At 49.7% G+C, this 22,336-nt stretch overlaps 9 protein-coding genes across 9 annotated transcripts; 3 read left to right on the forward strand and 6 right to left on the reverse strand.

Annotated features, from left to right (window-relative positions):
* Window positions 1–101: 101 nt before the first annotated feature.
* Window positions 102–3,076, forward strand: GIQ15_06521 (periodic tryptophan protein 2; the record flags this gene model as incomplete). The annotated part of the gene is made up of 5 exons (XM_033553938.1): window positions 102–119; window positions 172–284; window positions 351–846; window positions 908–1,146; window positions 1,201–3,076. The coding sequence occupies 5 exons, from the start codon at window positions 102–104 to the stop codon at window positions 3,074–3,076; spliced, it is 2,742 nt and encodes a 913-aa protein (XP_033403453.1).
* Window positions 3,077–3,503: 427 nt separating this feature from the next.
* GIQ15_06522 (uncharacterized protein) lies at window positions 3,504–5,441 on the reverse strand (the record flags this gene model as incomplete). Its single annotated transcript, XM_033553939.1, has 2 exons — window positions 3,504–3,707; window positions 3,771–5,441. The coding sequence occupies 2 exons, from the start codon at window positions 5,439–5,441 to the stop codon at window positions 3,504–3,506; spliced, it is 1,875 nt and encodes a 624-aa protein (XP_033403454.1).
* A 753-nt stretch (window positions 5,442–6,194) lies between these two features.
* Window positions 6,195–7,301, reverse strand: GIQ15_06523 (uncharacterized protein; the record flags this gene model as incomplete). Its single annotated transcript, XM_033553940.1, has 3 exons — window positions 6,195–6,527; window positions 6,683–6,898; window positions 7,182–7,301. 3 exons carry the CDS (start codon window positions 7,299–7,301, stop codon window positions 6,195–6,197), a joined length of 669 nt encoding a protein of 222 aa, XP_033403455.1.
* Window positions 7,302–8,317: 1,016 nt separating this feature from the next.
* On the reverse strand, window positions 8,318–10,807 carry GIQ15_06524 (DnaJ domain-containing protein; the record flags this gene model as incomplete). Its single annotated transcript, XM_033553941.1, has 5 exons — window positions 8,318–8,461; window positions 8,519–9,468; window positions 9,778–9,856; window positions 9,911–10,246; window positions 10,313–10,807. The coding sequence occupies 5 exons, from the start codon at window positions 10,805–10,807 to the stop codon at window positions 8,318–8,320; spliced, it is 2,004 nt and encodes a 667-aa protein (XP_033403456.1).
* Window positions 10,808–11,590: 783 nt separating this feature from the next.
* Window positions 11,591–13,000, forward strand: GIQ15_06525 (uncharacterized protein; the record flags this gene model as incomplete). The annotated part of the gene is made up of 1 exon (XM_033553942.1): window positions 11,591–13,000. The coding sequence occupies one exon, from the start codon at window positions 11,591–11,593 to the stop codon at window positions 12,998–13,000; it is 1,410 nt and encodes a 469-aa protein (XP_033403457.1).
* A 530-nt stretch (window positions 13,001–13,530) lies between these two features.
* On the reverse strand, window positions 13,531–15,423 carry GIQ15_06526 (mitochondrial chaperone BCS1; the record flags this gene model as incomplete). The annotated part of the gene is made up of 1 exon (XM_033553943.1): window positions 13,531–15,423. One exon carries the CDS (start codon window positions 15,421–15,423, stop codon window positions 13,531–13,533), a length of 1,893 nt encoding a protein of 630 aa, XP_033403458.1.
* A 2,480-nt stretch (window positions 15,424–17,903) lies between these two features.
* GIQ15_06527 (uncharacterized protein) lies at window positions 17,904–18,554 on the forward strand (the record flags this gene model as incomplete). Its single annotated transcript, XM_033553944.1, has 3 exons — window positions 17,904–17,941; window positions 18,009–18,248; window positions 18,320–18,554. 3 exons carry the CDS (start codon window positions 17,904–17,906, stop codon window positions 18,552–18,554), a joined length of 513 nt encoding a protein of 170 aa, XP_033403459.1.
* A 194-nt stretch (window positions 18,555–18,748) lies between these two features.
* Window positions 18,749–20,093, reverse strand: GIQ15_06528 (60S ribosomal protein L4; the record flags this gene model as incomplete). Its single annotated transcript, XM_033553945.1, has 4 exons — window positions 18,749–19,514; window positions 19,599–19,749; window positions 19,824–19,918; window positions 19,984–20,093. 4 exons carry the CDS (start codon window positions 20,091–20,093, stop codon window positions 18,749–18,751), a joined length of 1,122 nt encoding a protein of 373 aa, XP_033403460.1.
* Window positions 20,094–21,061: 968 nt separating this feature from the next.
* GIQ15_06529 (uncharacterized protein) lies at window positions 21,062–22,306 on the reverse strand (the record flags this gene model as incomplete). The annotated part of the gene is made up of 1 exon (XM_033553946.1): window positions 21,062–22,306. One exon carries the CDS (start codon window positions 22,304–22,306, stop codon window positions 21,062–21,064), a length of 1,245 nt encoding a protein of 414 aa, XP_033403461.1.
* Window positions 22,307–22,336: the final 30 nt, after the last annotated feature.

Raw genomic sequence — 22,336 nt, forward strand, 5'->3', positions numbered from 1 at the left:
TTTTATCTTCTATTACATAAGTCAAGAGGTTCAAGATATCAAGAAGAGGGTGAAAAAGAAGGCAAGTTTGCGCCGGCGAGGATACTCATATATTGGAGACGATGAAGACGGATTTCAAGGTGGGTTCGCTAGTTACTGCTCTGGCCATGCTCTATACTGACTCACTCGTAGTTTTCCAATCTCCTCGGGACCGTCTATCGCAAAGGGAATCTCTTGTTCACTCCCGACGGCTCCTGCTTGCTTTCTCCCGTTGGGAACAGAGTCTCCGTCTTTGACCTGGTCCAGTGAGTGGTGGTCGCTTCACTTCAATTGCTCTTGGGAATGCCGGTTCAGCTAACCTGACCTCTCAGAAATACCTCCTACACCCTCCCGTTCGCACACCGGAAAAACATCGCCCGAATTGATCTATCTCCCAAGGGCAATCTTCTACTCTCGATAGACGAGGATGGCAAGGCGATTTTGACCAATTTCAACCGCCGGCTACCGATCCATTACTTCACTTTCAAATCTTTTGTATCCGCACTCTCTTTCTCGCCCTCCGGCCGCCATTTCGCAGTGGGGTTTGGCAGGAGGCTCCAGATATGGCGAACACCTTCCACCCCAGGAGCTGAGGGCAGTGGAGAGCTAGAATTCTCGCCATTTGTACTACATCGGGATCTGGCAGGACACTTTGACACGATACAAAATATTCATTGGTCGAGTGACTCGCGATTCCTCTTGACGGCATCTAAAGATTTAACGGCAAGGATATGGAGCGTGGATCCGGAGGAAGGATTCGAGCCTACGACTCTAGCTGGACATCGCGAGGGTGTTATCAATGCTTGGTTCTCTAACGACCAAGAGTCGGTAAGTTGTCGCTGCACACCAAATTTTTTTCCTAGAGCACAGCTAACCCTACTCACGTTAGATATATACTGTTAGTAAAGATGGCGCACTGTTCCGCTGGGGATATGTATCGAAAAAGGGCGAGGATGGTTCCACGTCTGATGAACGTTGGAGAATCGTTAAGAAAGATTACTTCATGCAAAACGCCAAAATAAACTGTGCTGCTTTCCACGCAAAAGCTAATATCCTCGTTGTTGGATTTGCAAACGGGATCTTCGGTCTATATGAGATGCCTAGCTTCAGCCAGCTTCATCTATTAAGGTATGGATACACATGATGCTCTACTATAGCATGCACGTTCTAACAGGCTTTTAGTGTCTCCCAAAGCAATATTGATTGTGTTACTATCAACAGCTCTAGCGAATGGCTTGCGTTCGGTTCCTCGAAGCTGGGCCAACTGCTAGTGTGGGAATGGCAGTCAGAGTCATATATACTAAAGCAGCAAGGGCACCTGGATTCCATGAACGCTTTAGTTTATTCCCCTGACGGCCGAAAGATCATCACTGCTGCAGACGATGGAAAAATCAAAGTTTGGGATATCAACACTGGTTTCTGCATCGTCACATTTACTGAACACAAGAGTGGTGTCACGGCCTGCCAGTTCACAAAACGTGGCAATGTGCTCTTCACAGCATCCCTAGATGGATCGGTAAGAGCATGGGATCTCGTACGGTATCGAAATTTTAGGACGTTCACTGCCCCTTCTCGGTTATCCTTTTCCTCTTTAGCTGTCGATCCCAGTGGTGAAGTGGTATGTGCCGGTTCTCTGGACTCCTTTGATATTCACATTTGGTCTGTTCAAACAGGTCAGCTTCTTGACCAGCTGTCGGGTCATGAAGGCCCCGTCTCATCCCTATCTTTTGCCGCGGATGGAAGCCATGTTGTCAGCGCCAGTTGGGATCGCACAGTTAGGATATGGAGCATATTTGGGAGAACACAGACGAGCGAGCCGCTACAGCTACAGTCAGATGTGCTTTGTGTGGCTTTTAGACCAGACGGAAAGCAAATTGCTGCCTCCACGCTTGATGGCCAACTGACGTTCTGGTCGGTCGAGGACGCTGTCCAGCAATCAGGTATCGATGGTCGTCGTGACGTGTCTGGAGGAAGAAAGATAACGGACAGACGCACTGCTGCAAATGCGGCGGGTACCAAGTCCTTCTCTACTGTAGCATATAGCGGTGATGGCACATGCCTGCTAGCCGCTGGAAACAGCAAATATATCTGTCTCTACGATGTTGGCACGAGCTCCTTAATTAAGAAGTTCACCGTCTCTGTCAATACGTCGTTAGATGGAACACAGGAATTCCTCAATAGTCGAAATATGACCGAAGCTGGACCCCAGGGCTTAATTGATGAAACTGGCGAAGCATCTGATATTGAAGACCGAAAAGATACTACACTCCCAGGAGCCCGTCGTGGAGACGACGGAGCGAGAACAACTCGCCCTGAAGTTCGTGTGATGGCTGCGGCATTCTCACCCACTGGGAGATCATTCTGTGCTGCATCCACCGAAGGCCTACTAATATATAGCCTCGACAACGACATGATATTCGATCCCTTTGACCTTGACATCTCCATCACACCAGATAGTATCCTTGCCACTGTTGCAGCAGCCAAAAAAGCAGCCTCGTTACAGCTCTCTAACTCATCGACATCAGACCCTACCACATCTGATTCATCATTCCTCAAAGCCCTTATAATGGCATTCCGCCTCAACGAATCCGAACTCATACGAACAGTCTACGAATCCATCCCTCCATCCGAAATCCCTCATATTGTCCGCCTAATCCCTACCGTCTATGTAACACGCCTCCTCCGCTTCGTCGCCAACGCCGCAGATGAAACCCCACATCTAGAATTTAACCTTCTCTGGATACAAGCGTTGCTAAGCATACGAGGGCGCTATATTAAAGATAACGCAGCATCCTTTGCAGCAGAACTAAGATCTGTCCAAAGAGCGATTGATGGAATCAGAAACGACCTAAAGAGACTTGCTGATAAGAACTCGTATGCTTTGGAGTACTTCCTTTCAAAACCTGCTTATGCCCCAGGAGCAAAGAAAATTAGCGCCAATGGGTCGAATGGACTACTTTTGGACAGCTCCAAGGAAGGTGAGGATACCCAGATGGGTGACGAGGGCGCTGAGGATGTCCATGAGAGTGATGGAGATTGGATTGGATTGGAGGAATAGTCGGTTCCCTCTGGTTGGGTGATTTCGTTTCCGAGCGATGTGATGCATATTTTATTGGGTTACTTGCTACTATACAGAGCTTACTCGTTATCTATGGGTGAATGGTGTTTTGTGTAGGAGAAAAAAGCATTATGTAAAATTCAAACGCTCTGATGTTATTGGTCCTCATCGTTGGTTGTGTATTTGGATCTGCTTCGGGGATATAAATACGACATAGAGTAAATAGGTGATAATACAGTTGAGTAAATAAATGGGAACCAGGGGAATATTAATTATGTCAATTAATCGGTTGGGAAATCAAGGTACGCATGCCGTATGAAGAGAAAATTCGCCCAACGCCAGGTGCGCCAAAAGGAACCAATTCATGACTTGGATACTATCCGAATGCGAGAAAATGCTCAGTAATGTGCTTTTCGGGTCGATGGCGTTATCTTCTTCGATCACGATCTTCGTCGTCATCATCATCTACTCGTGCTCTCTTGGATCCCCGCTGGCCTGGCTCCTCTGCTTCCTGGATACCATATCTCTTCTGTCCTGAACCGGATGATCCACCAGTGACTTCGGCAATCATTCCATCGATACCGAAGGGGTCAGCGGTATCCTTTTCGAACTCCACGGGGCCTTCCCGAGCCTATATACCAAGATTAATTAGTAAGGGCCTAGCACATTTATGTTGAAAATACGGAGCACTTACCTCGGCGTCTTCAGTCCCCTTAAACCCTCCCTTTGCACGTCCTAGCACTTCGAAACGACCACCTTTGCTTATTTTATCCATTTCCGCGCCTCCAGCAGCTTCATCGTCGTCATCGTCCATTTGAGCTCGTGGCCGGTATATGCTGTTAATGGCATCCTGTGCAGCAAAAAGCGGTTTGTCGTAGGCTTGGTCCTCGTTGAAGCCGCTCTCTAAACCGCTAGTCTGGTTGAATAGTCGAGAATCATACATGGTCTCCCTACTCTGTGTTGGCTTTGCCAGTCCCAAAGCAATTTTTTCGGAGATATCACGATTCTGTTCTCGAGCCATGACCTGTACACGGCGCTCAGCGCCCATTCGAGATTGACGAAGTTTCCGCTCATCTTCTTGTCGTCGCTCACGGCGTCTCTTCTCACGTTCTCGAGCAGCTTCGTCATCCTCATCTGGGCTCGGTGATCTAGACGAATATGGTGAAGCGCTTCGGCTACCGCTACGGGACCGGGCGCGAGATTCATGTCGGCTATTAGATGCTCCAGATCTAGCGTCCCTCGCCTTCTGGGCAAGTTGTCGAAGATGTTCTTCCTTCTTAGCTTTCTCCTTTTCAGCTAGTTTCTGCTGCATCTGTGCTCTCTGCTTAACTTCTTCTCGAGCATGTCGATCAGCAGTGAACAACGCTTCCGCAAACTGAGCGAATTTATCATTAATCGAAACATCCTGTAACCCTCGTCCATCGGCAGCCAATCGTTTATCAAGAGGTACCGTGTAACCCTTTGGATTCTTCCAGTTCGAGACCGGGGGAGGAATTCTCCAGGCCTCCTGGTCTTCAGCCGTGAGTTTTCTGGGAGGGGAATGTAGGACTGGCGGAGGTGGCGATGGGGGTCCACGTGGAATCTTCTTATGCTTGAATTTCGGAGGCTCAAGGGGATCTATTTGTTTTTCCACGATTTTCATAATTCGATCATTCTTTCGGCTGGTATCCCCCATCTGATTTGCAGGGGTATATCGAACAAATGTAGGCTCGTTTCTCTTTCCGGTGCTGACGTTCTTCGGTTTCTGGGCCGAAACTGCTCCGGTAACCAACTTTTCCAGGGCAGCCTTTGTCTTCTCCATTTGCGCAGCAACTTCTTCCTGTGATGGCCGGTCCAGTGATATTTCCCCCATATCTACTCTTTGCCGTAGTGGTATAAGATCTTTAAAAGACGCATGTACAATTCGATTCTCATTATGGCCCTGTTTCGCGATAGCGTCGTATTTCACTTTGCCCTCGGCGTCAACCTGCAAGGCCAGAGCATTTGACTTGTTCGGCGCGTCTTTGCGGCCCATATCAAGAGGATACTGCGCAACAGCAATCTCTGGGAATGCACCACCATCTCCAAAATCTTCCAACGACCGTGGTCGCCATCCTGCGCGTTTTCCGTAAGGTGGTGGGCCAGCCCTCTGCATGCGTAGAACGGTTTCATTAGGGACAAAACGAACAAGGGATAGAAAATCGAAAGCTAAAGCGTGACTGAAGGGATTATCACTCACCTTTACCACTATCTGCGTCTCATCAATCGCATCAGCTCCAACAACTCTCGGTCCGCGTCGTTGGGCGTGAGCTGGTAGCTCCTCATTTTCGCCTGTGTACTTCGGAGCGGGCAGGGACTTGAACAGCCCTTCGCTGAGGGAGGCCATGGTCGTAGAATGCCGAGTACGAGTCGTCTGGGTGAGAATGAAATCTGATATAGAGGGACGACCGATACCTCGCTGCTTTCGATGCTTTTCATGAAATCAACGGAGAAACCTTGGCCACCGGATAATCATTTTGCCGTTTGATTATATAATATATCTTTACTTCAACTTCCATCGCTGAAAATAGCTGGAGAGGAGGAAGTAACAATTTATCTATTGCACCAGTGGAATAGAATGTATACACTTCGAAGGAGAAGGACGGATTGGTATGGTGCCAGGGATTTTTTTTTTTTTGTATTTTCGGTATTTACTACCTGCCAGTTTCTCGCTCATTCATTCAAAGCAACTATTAGAGACATAACACCGTGGGCTCCGCAGTTGCATATTCACATCGTTAAAGAAAGCCTGCCACAGGATGCCCGATCAGAGCTGTTGTGCGACTCGGGCTTTAGCAAGGCTGAATTTGAAAAAACAAAGGCCCATTTAACCCCTCCAGGAGATATTGAAATCCCACCCATATCTCTCACCGCTCTCTCTAAAACTGTCCAACTCCATCTTTCTGCGATCCGTTATGTAAAGGAAAATATTCGTTACCATAATTCGTGTCGGGGGGATTCGTATGCTGCGACCTATCTAGGGGTGACGTGGTAGGATTAGCAAGAAGTGTCAAGAAAGTTGAATCGGTCAAGCCTGCCATGAGACAACGACTTGGTGAGTCGAAGGAGTAAACATCATGACTCACCGAGACGTGTATGTCTAGGCAGCTGCAACTTGGCGAATGAAATAAGGATACCCCGAGGATGCGTATGCCCAGTATCCAGGCTGCAAGTTCTCCATGATGTCATTCGTGGTTCGAAGAGAGTAGGAGCCGTCAATCTCGCGGCACCACCACTGCTGGCCCTCGGCCGGACGGTATGGCACCATGGACTGAGGCCTCATTGCACCAGTGGCTCTTGCGACTGCGAGGTTTTGGGCGTCAACTTCCGCGCGGGTTGGGCCAATCCAGGGGACTGTACCTGCTGGGACCTGGTAGCCAGTGCGAAGAGGTACCGGAGATGCGTATGGAACCTGAATAGCCTGCCCTGCTTGCTATAAACGAAGTTAGTATTATATACTATTCAAAATGAGTGCAGCAGCCAAGTGAATTAATGGGCACAGAAATGAGGGATATGAAAAAGACAAAGTACAAGATGGCCATTTAAAATGATCTGCTGGGTCACTCCGAACTGGCTAGTCTGAGATACCGGCTGTCTTGAAGGTGGAGGATTACCACCGTTGGGTGGGCCTCCAGGCAAGATAGGAGCTGGTGCTGGAGGTGGAGGAGGGCCAGAAGGATGGCCTGCGCCGACATGGACACTCTGCTGCATCTGGGGGGGAACATATGTGTAGACGGTTGGCTCATTATGCTGGCAGGTCGAATATCTTGAGCGACTTGGATCGATTGTGCCATATTCATAGTACTGAACCATGGTGCCCGCTCAGTGATATAGAATATCTCTTGCTGACTTGGTAGGTTGTTGACGCTCCAAGAAGACACACAGATGATGCCAGGAGAAAAGAAACACGAGGAATAGGTAATGTGTGTGCAGAAGAGTGAAAAGGGTGAAAGGAGATAGGTGAGGAAAGTGAGGGAGAAGAAGTGGAAGAAAGCGAGAGTAAGGACATTTAGTGTGCACGGGCTCTGTCTAGAATTATATCTTTGCCTCACTGGGGAGCTGGAGAGCAGCACAGCTGGCAACTTACATTGACAGGGTAGAATCCATCTCCAGGCCGTACCATGTACCACTGCCTGGTCTTCTTCGGTGGCTCCTTTGGGTCATCCTCGATCACCAAAGCGCGGTAAGGAACACACCCAAAACACATCTTGGAGGGTTCAGATTGGAGTAGTAAGGGGAACAATGATACGAGTTAGACTGATAAAGACAATGTTAAGATACCAACTTGAGACTGTGGATCTCTGGCTGATAGACAAGATAGGAGAAGAATGTGAAAAGAAAAGAGAGGAGATCAGAAGATGAAACTATTTGCACTGTTTCCCTCATGCGTCGCCGCATCTATAGCTGACTACATGGATGTCCATATACAGTGAAAGAAAGCACTACATCCACTGGCCCTACTGTGATAGACATCTACTCTCTACATGGTGAGCAAACCAGACAGGCAAAACCTACACTCGGAAACTTCCGTCTACGGTGACTAGAGCTGTAACTAGAGCTGTAACTAGCGGCAGCCGGTCCTTCAGTCTCTCGATGCCTCCCCAGAAGCTGTGACACCTAGCACCAAGAAGCCTCATTTTTATACGCCGTGTCAAGTCAAAAGCTACATCCAGATCGAGCGGGATGGAAACAAAGACGAGTGAGGGGAACATCTACATTTGGTCAAATTGTTACAGCGGTGAGACGAGGAATCGATGATTCCGCGTGGCAAACAAGGTATCAAACACGTCAGGTCGGTGTCGCCCGACAAAGGGTAGTGCCAACAAGTAAGCAAGGATTCGAGGCTCTGGGACGAGGAAAGGAGATTGGGTGGTAGATTTGGAGTGATCCTGGTCAATAGACCTATATCCTGCAAGGAGATATAGAAATATATAAAGATATTATGCTGAAAAAAATATGTTCTAGATATCAAAAGACGGTGGTATATGCCCAGGAGGCGGGGCTGGGGCGTGCAGGAATCTCAGTTCAGAGCATCATCAGAATGTCTCTCAACGTGTGAAGCTAATATATCGACTAGTGTATCCGTCCTACAATCCCTGGGTACATCCAGGGGGCGCCAGGTGGGCTTCAGAGTTGGGATGATAGGACTCTAGAACGCCGTCGCGCCTGTGCCGAGGGGTTGCGATGAAGGGTTATCGCTGTAATATACATGGGAGGACCGGCCTACACCATGTGTGACCGCATAGGGCATGTCACGGCCTCACCGTCGGCGATCTCAACCGAGTGCTTCCTCCATCCAAAGACATATTCTATCCGCAGGGTCTTAGGCATAAACGGCGCAGGGTCACTAAAGCCGATAATGTTGCTCTAAAGTCATAATGTTAGAGCTGTAGCATGGCTAGAAATATAACACGGAATACTAACCTTGATAACAGCACTCGGTATGTTCAACTGGCCCTGGTAAACAAGAGCCGCAATCGGGATGGTGACATCGACCATATTTTCACGGGCCCTTGAGTCGGCTCTACCCAGTCTGAATGACGATGCCGGCGGGATATGTCCATATTCAGCGTGAAGAATCACCAGGCCACCCCTTTGTTCTTCTCCGTCCTGCCTTCGGTTGACTTGTTCTCTCATCAGTTCGATAACCTGCAAGCTGTCTGCCTTGCGTTTCTCTATGAGTTTTTGCACCCTCCTTTGCTGCTTAGCAATCGCTTTCTTCTGTTCCCGTCGCCGTCGTGGACGCAAGTATCCAAACTCCATGATTGAGTATGTAAGCCATGGCACAATCACAGCAAGACTAGCAATATCGGCATCCACCACTTCCAAGGGACAGATTGCGATTGGGAATTTCAGGTTTTGACCAAGCCTACTCCATGTAATTGAACAAACCAGCCCCTTTTTGCCTTCAACTCCAACACCGAGGCCCATCCGAGTGAACTTGCCAAATTTGCGAGAGGCTGATATCATCCATGCCAAGGAGAGATCTATAGAAACGGTGGCCGCGATGGAGAGTTGGACAGGTGGACTGTTGACTGTTTCTTTTCGAGGAGTATATCCCTCGTAGCTCCACTGGGATAGCGCTGGCTTCTCGGGCTCAGAGAGAAACAGGCTCCTCCCATAATCGACAGACAAGTATACGTTAGCCGGTGATGTATGAAGGGATAATACCCAGGTTCCTAGCGGCGCGGATTCCGCGATTCCACGCATTCTCCTGGCAGTTTCGACCTTCTGCTCGTCATCGTCGTCGTCGTCGTCGTCAGAGTGTCGCGGTATCTGAGCGGCCTCTTTGGGAAGTATATTCAAACCAAGTTCAAACTTGCTGTGCTCGCGAGGCATGTTGACTTCATTGTCCTCATCGTTGAAGATTCTAGCTATGGAACCGAAAAAGCCTGCGACGAAGGATGGCCAGTCAAATGACCCGCTGGACCAATTGCAAAATATCGTTTTGTTGGCACCCAGCTGTCTGGAAACTGATACATTGAGGGGCGGTGGCCTATGCAGTGGCGAGCAAAACACGTTTGTATTTAAGGAAACGCTAAACGGCAGTGCACTTGGGATAGGAGTTACCGTCTTACGCACAAATAGGTAGAGTATCGGGGTGGGCAACAGTTGGGCTCCGACTGCAAAGGATGAGTGTCCTAAGTATGGGAATAAAAGGCGATTTAGGGAACGGCCTTTACCGCCACTGGCTTGTACTCTATGCCCCAGAGAAGCTCCCAAAGTGAAATTGCCAGTTATAAGGCTGAGCGGCATATCCTCCTAAGGAAAGTAAGAAACTGGACACTCTATACAATGCTCTGGAGCATCACTTACCACTACCTTTCTCTCTTCGTTTGTTTCCTCAACAACCATAGTGATCACTCGCTTCATTCTATGAATATCTCCGCCCGCACTTGCATAAACCACTAGCTGCATGTCTTCCTCTTCGTCTTCGGGATCAATGGCGGCCTTACGATCTGAACCGTCCCCGCTGCCATCCTCGTAGTCTTCGTTATTAGATGACTTGAATCCTGGAATGGTAGGGAACGGCGTTTTAAACCTGAAACCAAGCTCTGCATGCGATGTCCTCACGTTAGGAATCTGTACGGTGGTCGTATCCGCTGTTTTTTTGAACATGTCTGTCGCATCCAAGTCAACCTGCATGTGTACCTACATGTAACATTAGCACATAGGGCTTAGCGTGCATAATGGAAAGGGGGCCAGTTAGCCACCTACTTTACTTTGAACTAGATCTTCCAATACAGAATGTTCCTTGTCTTTCATCTTCTTCACAAACCATCGACGGAATTGTGCTTCATCCATGGCCTTTACCCCTACTTCCATCCTCTCCGCCTCGCCGGCTTTCCCCAAAAGACCTCTGTAGCTCCATTCTTCATTCACACCTTCCTCTCCCAACATATCATAAACCACCCGCTTCTTGGGATCAATCAGGGTTTCGTAGGCCAACTGTATCTTCCCGAAGTGGCTTCGGGCGGCTTCTTGCATATGCGACGGCTGTTTGTCCGGGTGAAACGAAAGCATCAGGGCCCGGTAGGCAGAGCGAATCGCAGCGTCGGTAGGCGGGGGGTCGCGCGACAGGGCCAGAAGAGAATAGTAGTCAGTTGTATCGGTATAGGACGACAGCATGTCATACTCCCGAGCTATGCTATCATCGTCCGGAGGGCTCTGGGACCCTCCGGTTGCGCCATTGCTGCCTATGTGGGCTGCCATTTCAGTTCAATAAAGGAGCTACAGCTCTTCCCATCAGGCGGACACGAGACATGAGATCTCAGTTAGTAGTGATTGTTGATTAACCGAAGCGGACATAAACACCGTGGTTAAAGCCAAGAGGCGACATTGAAGACTGTGTGGATCATGGCAGGTCCTAGGCCAAACTCTATTACTGAGCTATATATCCTTGAGTCGCAAAGGACTCCCCGTCTATACAGATCAACAGTGACAATACAGCTCAGAAGGCTGCAGCTATTCTTTGAGTGCGGGTGACGGACTTTTGCCCTATACCAGTAGTATCATGCCCGAGTTTGTAGGCGAAAAGAACTGAGGGCGTTGGAGTTTCCTCATTGGGAGCTTTTTTGTCGGCCCGGAACATAGATAGTCCGAAAAGTAGGATTAAAATAAATCCGACTTGGCAGGAACATGTCACGTGGATATTTCAGCCGCATCCTCGAACATCGCAAGCCATTCACAGATAGGCCAGTAACTAGCGAATTCCTGCTGCCTCCTTGCTCTTAGACAGGATGTAGTGCTGTGAAGGGCATCTAGTGCTGTTTAGTACAATATATCATGGCCGTGCAGGTTTCAGGGGGGGTGATGATTGATACGTGCCCACTGACTCCTCAGTTGTCCCCCTAATGTCTAGCGTTGGCACGTTGGATGCTGCCTTGTGTTATAATCATAACACTGTCATAAATATCACTTCTTAGGGCTCACATCATTTTAAGTCTCTGATAGCCTCCCTCATACAACTCACTGTGCCAAAATTAATCGCCAGAGATGGCTGAGAACAGTGAACTTGGAGATATACCCCCGACTTTCAAAATCGACCTTTCTCTCCCGCCATCACAAAGATATAAGGCATTGGCCTCCTTGTACCGCTTCAAGCTGAAGTCACTTGTCGACATCTTTAACGAGCTGCTGACTGGTCTTTTTGGCACAGGGTCCATAAAATGGGTTCACCGCGTCGCCCCAGTCTTGTTGAAACGCCTGTATACTGACGAGGAAACGGAGGAGATCAAAGGAATAAGCGAGGCCACAGGCATAGGTCTATACATCCTTGTATCTCTCAACGTCTTTCTCGACCTACTTATGGGATGCACTAGCGGGGCAGCCTTGACAAAACACCAGCAAGATCTAGATGCGAAAATGCTACACTTCCGTACCCTCGATTGGGATATGGACGAACTCCGCCAACTGATCGTGAAACTTGAATACATTCGCAGCTCCGAAAGTGACACTGCTCTTGCCACGAGTGTAACATATGTGGGCTTCGTTGGGGTCCTCACTGGAGTGAGAAAGGGATTAAGCATCTCCTTGAATTTCCGCCCCTGTCACGATACAAGCAGTATTTTGGCAAACTATCGGTTCTATGGAAGTCATTTACTCGTCCTGCTTGGTATGAGGCGATCGATATCGTCTTTACTCAGGAAATATCTCTTGTCGCCAAATCTAGAGCCTACCCAACGTCAGTCATGGCTTGATCGAATACTGAGGCGGAAGCCTGCTCCAAGGCAAAATCAGACTCCCCTGGATCTAATAACAGCATCTCTACCACAAATACCCACAACAGCAGCATATTTGGTTATGTGTGACGGGAAATCAGCTGTGGTGTTTGAAAAGGATCATCGAAGAGCAACTATCCAACGATCGTCGTCATTTATCGTTGTCACCAACAGTGATTCTGTGGACGACTCTCCCATTTTTCAGGAAGATACCCCGCGCCGCGATGAAAACTGCACTGGGGCAGCGATCAACTCCACTGAGCCTGTAGGCATGGATGATGTGGTTTTCCTTAGCAGCGAACGAAGGTGCTATATGCAGAATGCGTGGGAGGAAAAGGTCCAGGCTGCTAAGAGGGTATCTAAGACCGAGGACTCAGGAAACGAAGCAACTATCGGCTCATCGTCAACATGCCGAGACTCAGTCACACCTAGAACGGATGCAGGGCAGCGAACCTGCTCATCAAAGTCTACCAAGGAGTGCTCTGTTGGCGTTTTGTCTGACTCGAGTCTTGAGCATCAAGTTACCGCGACACCATCTGAAGTTTCTAAATGGATAACAGAATACCCCGTCACCAACGAGATGACTCACTTTTCAGCTATTATGGATCCTACTTTGGGTACAGTGGCCTGGGTCAAGAGATATCTCGATCCGCCACCTAGCAATGATAATGATAATACAGGTTGAAGCTTTTACCAGGTTAAAGCCTCCCTTCGATAGACAGGCCATTTCCTATGTACTTTCTTTGGTTGCATTTCTTGTGTTGTTTTTGATACCACTCCCCGGCGTTATAGAATCACTTATGCCTATTCATTTTGTCCGCAAGGTTGGTTGGCTAGGTAGGGTCTGGGTTTGGTTGGGCATCTAGAATCATGTTTGTGTATAATAAATCAGCTCAAAGAACTAAATGAATTCCAGAATGCATGAATGCTAGTATTACCCGTCCCCCATTTTTTTTATCTAATTTCCTAATGTACATCAAATCTCCTCCCATACAGGTAGAATAAATCAAAGACTGAAACATGTATTAGTACGAAGTTACCACCCCCTTTAAGATATAAAGAGAAACCCAGTAAAAGAAAGTAAAAAATTTCAAACAAGTCCTTATCAACTGTTGTTTTAGCCCCTATGAGGTAATAAAGTACCACTTTGGACTGACCGCGCCTTTATGCAATGGTTGAAACAGATGCGTCTTTTGATTGGTGGTAAGGTAGCCATCAGGTGGATGCTGCACTTTCACTCTCAGCTTCACTGTTGGCTTGCTCATCTGCAGATGTACCAGTGGCCTCATTATCTGATTCGGCAACACTCTTATCAGATTGCTTGCTAACTGCAGTGCTAGATGTTGAAAGAGCAGTTGGGTGACGGCGGGTCCTTGTGACCATAAGATTCTCACACCAGGTAGGGACCTCTTCTACAGCTAGATGAGGCTCTCTTTTGCGGGTAAGCAAGAATCCCTGAATCTCAGCTGGCGAGAAGACATATTCTGGAAGAAGTGCGGCGAATGAAGTTGCCAGTTCATTAATATGTGTAATGGTAACCTGATGACTGGCGCTGACGCTTGTGCACTCCCTCCCCCTTTTCTCGTCTGCTACTGATTGATCATGGCTAGCAGGAGATTTCTCTGGCTTAGAGTGATTAAATAGCTTAGAGTTCAGGACAGCTAGAGATTTCTCAATGTGTGAGGGCGATGAAGTGGTTGCATTAACGCTTCCCGGCTGATCTGGAGAATACATTCGGATAAAGATCTCTCGAATCTGTTCCCTATTTGCCAATGTAAATTCAACCATCATGTCTACTCTGCCGGGGCGAATAAGTGCATCATCGAGTTTATCGGGGTGATTTGTTGTCATAACGAGGACTCGTCCTTCATGGGAAGCCACGCCGTCGATTGCGTTCAGGAGGCCGGAGAGAGAGATGCCCTTGGGTTCCTCGTCGGCGTTCGCCCTTTTCCCTTTCTTCGCACGATTGGCTGGTTGTTGGACTGCCGTCTTCAAATTAGGGATAACGCTGTCAGTCGTTTCGTTGGTGGTGTCGGTTGTTTCTGTCGATAGGTCTTCATCGGCCGTAGTACGTGCTAACCCTGCAGTATCAATATCCTCCAAGAGAACCACACAGCGTCTGGGCAAGGAGTTAAACAGTAAACCCAGGTCTTCCTCCGTTAAGCTTGGTTCAAGTAGCGAAATACAATATATGTCCAGTCCGAATACGCCGGCTATGGCGAAGCTCAGTGATGTTTTCCCCGTACCAGGGGGCCCGTGAAATAGGTAGCCGCGTCGATAGGGTATTCCACGGTTTGCGTACCATCTTGGGGTAGCAGGATGAAGGTATTCGTTGATGTCCAGCAACAGTTTTGTTTTCTGAGTGTTATCGAGGACGACAGTTTCGATAGGTCGAGACGGGCGAGTGGCGGCTCTGCTCCAGGCGTATATCCCCCGTGACCGAAATTCCTTTGGACCAGGTCGACGAATCGTAGTCTTGCTTCTCTCACGAGCAAAGGAGGCATCTCTTGCTTCCCTGATCAGCTCCTTGATGGGCTGCAACGATCTTCCAAGCACGGTGATGGTCAAAGTTTCATCGCTGCTGACCATGTTGAACCCCATTCGTCCATTCAAGACAGGTTCCTTCTCTCTCGACAGTTTGAAATAGTTTCCCTTGTGGCGGAACCAGGAGAACTCATAATGCGGCTCGAACCTCGGAGGCACTTTTGCTTCCCAGTTGCTGAAATTGAGGAGAGTGTCCTGAGATGCTTTTCCGGATACATCTGCGCGTAGGTCCTCGTCAGAATCCCAACTCATGTGGCGTTTGCTTTTGGCACGCATCGATCGGCTGGTGGTTGCGATAGCCAGTTCGGACACCCAGGCTATGACTTGATCATAGATATCGTCGTGAGAAGGAACAGTGATAGATGCTGTCATATGGGTCATGAGCAGAGAGTAGGCGTACTTGTAGCAATATACCCATGCCGTGGTGACCGTGAATATCAGCACACTCAGGGAGACAGCAACCGAGATGTCGAACCCGGTAATTTGAAAGATGAAACCCGAGATGACCGAGTAGCCTGGCAGGAGAGCATCGAGTATATTGTTCGGCAGTTGGGTCAGGTTCATTTGGGCAGAGCTATTGCTCGCCGTAGCAGCCAGTGCATTTGGCAGATAGAAAGTCATGGCTGACGCCACAGATGCAGTTCTATCTGCAGAATGCACATAAAAAACCTTCACCAGACGTTCAATAAAGCTGTTCCTAGCACTGGATCTGTGATATAGACGCGTCGGGTGGCTGCTCTGTACAACAGATAGGGGGTGCAAGGAGAAGGTGGCTCAGGAGCAACCAGACCAGGAAGATGGGTATGTTTGCTGTATTTATATCAGCTAGCGCTCCAACACCAGGGTACTGCACCAAGAGACAGCACCAGGAGACAAGATCGCCTTGCTGTGAGGTGTGTTCAAAGGGATACAAGAGTAGTAGAGGCGGATGGGTGCAGATGCAATTTGGTGATATAGGCTGGTCACGGGCTCTGGTGGAAAACTGCACGGGATCCAGCAGTAAACAGGAGAGCGCGCTCTTCACAAGATACTCACGCTGGTAATACAATTTTCAATTCCACGCGCCCAATGCATCTGAACAATAAATACAATGTCGAGACAAAGAGGCTGTCAGGTATGTCAGGAAGATGGACGGCTCTAGACTATCGACATGACTGCTGAGACTTCGAGATTAAAAGCGAACACGATGCACTTCGCAGTCCTTGAGGCACAGGGTGCAACAGTTGCGAAACCAGAGAATTCGAAAACGATAACGAGCGATAATATAACTAGTTATCCAAGAGAGATGTGGCACAAACCAAGCTCACAAAAGAAAAAGTGGGCGCATATATGTCCCCCCCGACCCGACACGTTTGTCCCCGATAAGAGAAAAGGAAAAAAAAAAAAAAGGAAGAAAAAAAAGGAAGCCGTTGTTTGGGCTCCCGGCTGGAGAATGCGTACCCCAGGCAAGACGCTTATAATTCGTGGCAAACGCAGGGCTGCACGTCGATGCGGCACATAGAAGAGGTAGATGGCTACCTACCCACCCGCCTTAGTCCTGGCCATGGCTTGAAAAAATATGCTAATATATGTATGTATAACAGAAACTTGGACGGTCTTTATAGGACGAAGTTCCAGAGCTGTGGTTTTGGGTGGAGGCCATCCATATGCCTGCGGCTCACTAGAGGGACATGGCCCCATGGTCTAGCAGGCGCCAGGGACAGGGTTAAGAGCCCAACTGCCAGCCAGTGGACGGGCAGGGCGCTCGATTTCAAGGTCGATCGAGGTCTCTGCGGAAGCAATGAAAATCGGGGGGCCTGCTGCTGGATCTCGCACCGGTCCAAGCCGTGGGCCACACGCCAAAAAGTTAGATTCTGGCTTTATTATATGTGCTCTGGCTGTCAGATGATGGGTTGGCCGTGGAACTCATTGGCCGGCGGCAGGCTTATGTTCTCTCCTGCGGCGGGAGCTCGAAATCCTTATGCCGCATGACACGGGAATGGGACGTGGGAGCGGAGGATTTACGAGCAAGCTAAAAGCAAAACCCATACTCCGTCGACTTGGGCCATGTATCTCCTTCGTTAGGGTCATGGTTCCATGGGCTAGAGGCGAGAGAAGGGCCCGTCCAGAAGGGTCCAACTGTTAGTCCTACTCTGTTTTGACCCGGCCGAAGGGAACAGGACGTTGCTCCAGCTGTCATTTTCGCACTGGACGTATATGTAGAATGATACGCATCATGCATCTGGCACTAGAATGCACGAAACCAGAATGCCAGCTACCGGTTTGGTTGACATGGCTGCAAGACAATGTGGCGCAATCCGACATCTACATCCGTTCGTATTCGAAGTCTCCCCCAGGCAAGGCTCACAAGCAAGAGCAGCCCCTCCTCGCATCCTCAGGCAACAAATGTCATACTCCGTCTTGAAGTGTGGAGTTTTTGGCCCCCATCGAGAGACCTCCCTATATCGACATGGTACATGCATCTGGATCTGAGTTCCTGGTCTCTGTGTAGATGCGAGCCGTCTATCTGGCATCTGACAGGAACGGTTGCACGTTCGAAGCCCAAGGCCACAGAATGAAGGTTCAAGGCAAGCCCCTGTACTGATGCACTGCTGCACTGCGTATATGCCTTATTCCATGTCAGATGGTAATTGGAGCGGATCCGAAGTGGAACCAGCTAGGCGTATGTATAGGCGAGGCCCTGGGTCTTCCTGACCCTGAGATTCGAAGAGATTGACCGACAATCTACGCCAGCGCACCTACAAGGTACGGATCAGATATCGCGTCCTGCGGCACGGCTACCTGAGTCTGGTATCGTCGAGAAGAGATAAGAGAAGAGAGAGGGAGAGAAGATAGACGGAGAGAGAGAAGACGCGGTTTACGTCATAGGCTGTGATCCCAGGAGGATATCAGGCCGTCCTAAGGTGAGAGTCAAGGAGAACAGTGCAGCCTTCCACGGAACGCCGGCTGAGGTTGGAGTATGGCCACCAACCGGTTCTACTCTTCGAGAAAACAGGGACAAAGAAGATAGGATAAACCTACGCCGCATCGCGACACGGTTGACCATGGATCGGGTAGATGGGTATAACATCTACATTGGCAGGTTGGTACCAGCCAGTTGAAAGTACCTTTCAGCCGCCTCATGCCATGCATAATAATGAATATTTCAGTATCTTCGCGCTTCGAAACCAGGGAGGCCTGAAAGAGGCCAACATAACGCACGTCATCTCCGTCGTGGGACCAAGCGAAAGATCTACTGCGATTAGCAGCCTGCACGCATACGATATCCGGGACCATCTCATCCTAGCTCTCTCTGACCGGGGAAACGAGAACATCCTCCAACATTTCCCGCCGGCAAATCGGTTCATCGACGAGGCCATTGCCGATGGCGGCGCCGTGTTGGTTCACTGGTCAGACTATACCCTGAACTATCACATCTCTGCATATGCATCTTATGTCAACTCTCTAACCCCGAGTATAGTGGTCTGGGAGTATCCCGGTCGGCAACTATTGTGCTCGCGTACATGCTTTTCCAGTCTCGTCCGAAGTTGAACCCTGGAGTTGCCCTGGTCGTGCTTCAGAGTAGCCGTGCTTGCTGCAAGCCGAATCCGGGGTTTATGGAGCAGCTGGGGCTATACCATCAGATGGGATGTCCTGACAGTGTCGACGACCAACCTATCTACCAACAGTTCATTGAGAGTCTCACGTTAGTCTAAAGCATTGCCTATCTTTGTTACAGCTACAACCTCATGTATTGCTTGAGCCTAGGTATCATTATGGCAGACCTGTTCATTATATCATGGCCAACTACCTAGTGACAATAGAAAAGCAGAGCAAACCCAGCATCAGCACCCGTTGAAAGCGTTTAATTTAAAATTTTTGGTATTGTACTCGAAAAACAGGATTACATCTAAGCCTCGTTGATGAGATTGTGGAAATCCTCAGGAGCACGCTCTGGCGCTTTGTCGGTCTTGATGGCCAATTGACCCAGCTTCTGTTTCGAGAAAGCAGCAGCGTATGGGTTGAGTCTGAGAAGGACCTGCTTGTTGTTGAGAGGGTTCTTCTTCTGGACGCATCCTCTCTTGGTCTTGGCCTCGCCTCTGGGTTCCCTGAGGACGGACTGGACTTCGGAAGAGTTGATGAGACGGGTGATGTCGGCGTTGGAGACGATGTTGGAGGGGAGGAGGAAGTCTCTCTTGAGGGCGGATGGGGTGGTGGTGGTGCCGTAGATCTCGTCGAGAGCGCTGAAGGCAGAGGAGGTCCAGACGATGAAGCGTCCGAGATGGCCACCTGGGGCGAGCTGGAGGAGGTTGAGAGCGAAAACGGAAGAGGTTTCAACACCGGGGATGTTGCGGAAGGCCTTGACGAGTTCCTTGCCATCGACATCTGGGTTGTAGACGACAAGGGGTCCACGGCGTTGGCGGTATCGGCGGCCTCTCAGCTTACCCTTACCAGCACGGACTTTGCGGGACTCCTTGACCTTGACGAGGTCAGCACCGGCACCAACGGCCTGGAGAAGGGCGACGGCAGCCTTGGTCTTGGTGATAGCATCACCCTCGAAGGCCTTGGAGTCAACGACGAGTGGGACTTCTGGGACGCTCTCGACACGGTGGCCACGTGCGAAAAGAAGGGCGGGAACGGAAGAAGCAGCGAGGGCGGAGGCGGTAGCGAATCGCCTGTAGAAACATAATCGGTCAGTACCATTCCACCCAGCAGCTCCAGACAGGACAATTCTTCATCGTAGAAGGACTATCACGTACTTCTGTCCAACGTTGATCTTCTGATGCCACTTGCGCCAGACCTTGGTGGGTGCGAACATTCGTCCGGAACGACACATGTTACCGAACGCAGCCTGACCAGCACGGTGAGTACCACCACCGGAGACACGGGGGATACGTGCAACAGCACGACCTGAGATCCAAGTATCAGCATCCAAATTCTCCCATTTCCCATTATATCGAAATTCCTCAATCTTCAAAACGTACCGGTACCCCATGACTCGGCGGAAGTCTGTTCACCGGCCTTCTCGCTCACGGCATATGGTTGTCTCTTGTTCTTTGCGACACCGGTGTGTACGGACCTGGTCAATTCGTCAGTAAGGTGCCATCTCTCTCTCTCACTCTTGTTCGGAGGTGTATATCGTACTGGACAATGTCGGGACGGATGGGCGCAAGGAAAACCGTTGGGAGCGGGTGGGTAGAGCCGCTGGGCTTGCCCTCCGCCGTGGCGATGGAGACAGTTGGACGAGAGGCCATTGTTGTCGACGTGTTGCTGGTGGTTAGTCGGCGTCTCGAGGTTTGGCGGCTTTGAAGATGTTGAAGCTCGTCGCGAGTGCTTTTTTCGCTTCGCTCAAAGTGGGCAAACACAAACTCTAGCCCTAAGCCCTAGTTTTATGAATTAGTCATGATATCAGTCACATGATATCAGATCACGTGTGTAGCCCCTTTCTACGTCGAGGAAAGTATGTATCTATGAGGTTGATATTCTTAATGTTTGCGATATTCTTTGTATTCTTGATATTCTTGGTGTTCTTGATGGAAATTGCAATGTTACCTGTGTGGGCCAGACTAATCTACTGTTAATACAAGGTATAAAACCATGTAACCCAGGACCATGATGGTCGTTTAGTAAAATGAAGCCTGATATCTATCATGTTCTGCAGTGTAGCACAGTGGCCTTTCTCTGCATATATGGGAAGGACGACGTTTCATTCCATAGTGCTAGTGCAACTTCATTTCATCTACTATGGTTTAATCTACTTAGGCTACAGCCTGAGGAAAAGAAAGGTTTGCTCCATAAAGTCTTTGATTTGATTTTTCATCTTTTTGTAAAACAAGTTTTGGAGGTATTCCTAAAGACCGTATCGTTATTCATGCACCGTGAAGGTATGCTGGGAAGTAAAAGACAAAAACACCACCACCCATAAAGTAAACCTTTTCCGTCATATGTAGGAGATCCCGAGTCCTTGGGCAACTTGAGAAAATATGTTCAAATGAAACAAACTTCCTGAGCAAGCGTGTCGAACGATGCTAAGTGAAGTACCCTTTTGCGTGCTCCTCGCCATAAAAAGGAAAATGGAAGACAAGGAAAAAGTCAATGCCAGTTAGGGAAATGAAATAACTAGGGTACAGAAGTTGAAATGTTTGTCAAGGGGTCGTGCTGTTCTGCTTTATCAAATGAATGAGAGCTGAACATCAGGCCCGATTGTTCTGTATTTCCTTATTTAAGAACGGCGAGGAAGGTAGTGGCCGCGGCGGCGGTGCATTGGGGAACGCTTGCCTGGAAGAGACTCACAGGTCACTCCGGAGGCGAGGTCCATGGCAGGAGACCACTGGCCGCTGGCACAGCGCTGGTACTTGGAGCCAGAGCAGCTCCACTTGCCCTCATCAGTGCATGGTCCCTGGTGAACAGTGCCGTTGCCAGGTGGGGTTGGCATGCCGGTGGAAGATGGAGCTGGCATGGTTGGAGCGGTGGGGTTGGCAGTTGGGGCTGGGAGGAAGATTCCGCCGTTTCCTGGGCCAGAGTCACCGGCTGGGGGAGCTGGAGCAGATGGAGATGGGACCGGAGCATAGGTTGGAGCTTGAGTTGGGGCCTTGCTAGATGCAGGAGCAGAACCGTAGGTGGAAGAAGGAGCTGGAGTGCCGCCCTTATCACCACCGGCACCGCCAGATCCAGCCTTGGGAGAGTTGCCGCCCATGTTGGCACAAACAGAGTCTCCTGCCTTCTGAAGACGGTTGGGCATGCCAGCCTTCTCAGAAGAGCCACCAATCTCGGGGAACATGACGTCCATGCCTTCGGCAGTCTCGCAGTAGGGCTGGCTGGGAATTTCGACGTTGGCAATGAAGATAGAAGGCATGTCAGCACGCTTGGAGAGAGGCATCAGGCTGCGTGGGTCACGCTTGGGGGTGGGTTCCCAGCGCTTCTTGGAGCCACCGGTGACTTCGATGGGAGCACAGTTCATGTACATCTCACGGTTTCCGATGCGGTTGAACCAGGTCCAGGCAAGAGTGTATTCTCCAGGGGCGATGCTGGATGGGATCTGGAACTCGAACTTGGATGCCCCGTGGCCGTTGGGGTCTTCTGGAAGGTTGCCGTCGACATTGGCAGGGCAGCCACCGAGAATGGAGTGGATGACCTTGAACTCGGAGTTCTTGGTTGGCGTCTTGTCGGTAGTGAGACTGACCTGGCAAGATCCGCCTCCGTGGACAGCACTGCCCTTGAAGGTAAGGGGGATCTTCTCGCCAATAGCGAACTTGTTCTTGCTGGAGTCGAACTTGCCGGGGAGATAGCTTCCACCATTGTCCTTGGCCGGGTTGAACTTGCAAGGGTAATCAGCTCCGCTTCTCAACAAGGGGCCGTTGTCGAGGTTCTCGGGGTTGAATGGGATTGGGCTCTCCATGACCATATGGGCGTTGGCGAGGCCGAAGAAGGCAGCCGCAGCAGCGATAACAGCTTTGGAGTAGACCATGGTTGCGGTGTAGTTGTTTGAAGTCTTTGT

This window comes from Arthroderma uncinatum (assembly GCF_011692745.1).
Source record: "Arthroderma uncinatum strain CBS 119779 chromosome Unknown scaffold5, whole genome shotgun sequence".
NCBI lineage: Eukaryota > Fungi > Ascomycota > Eurotiomycetes > Onygenales > Arthrodermataceae > Arthroderma > Arthroderma uncinatum.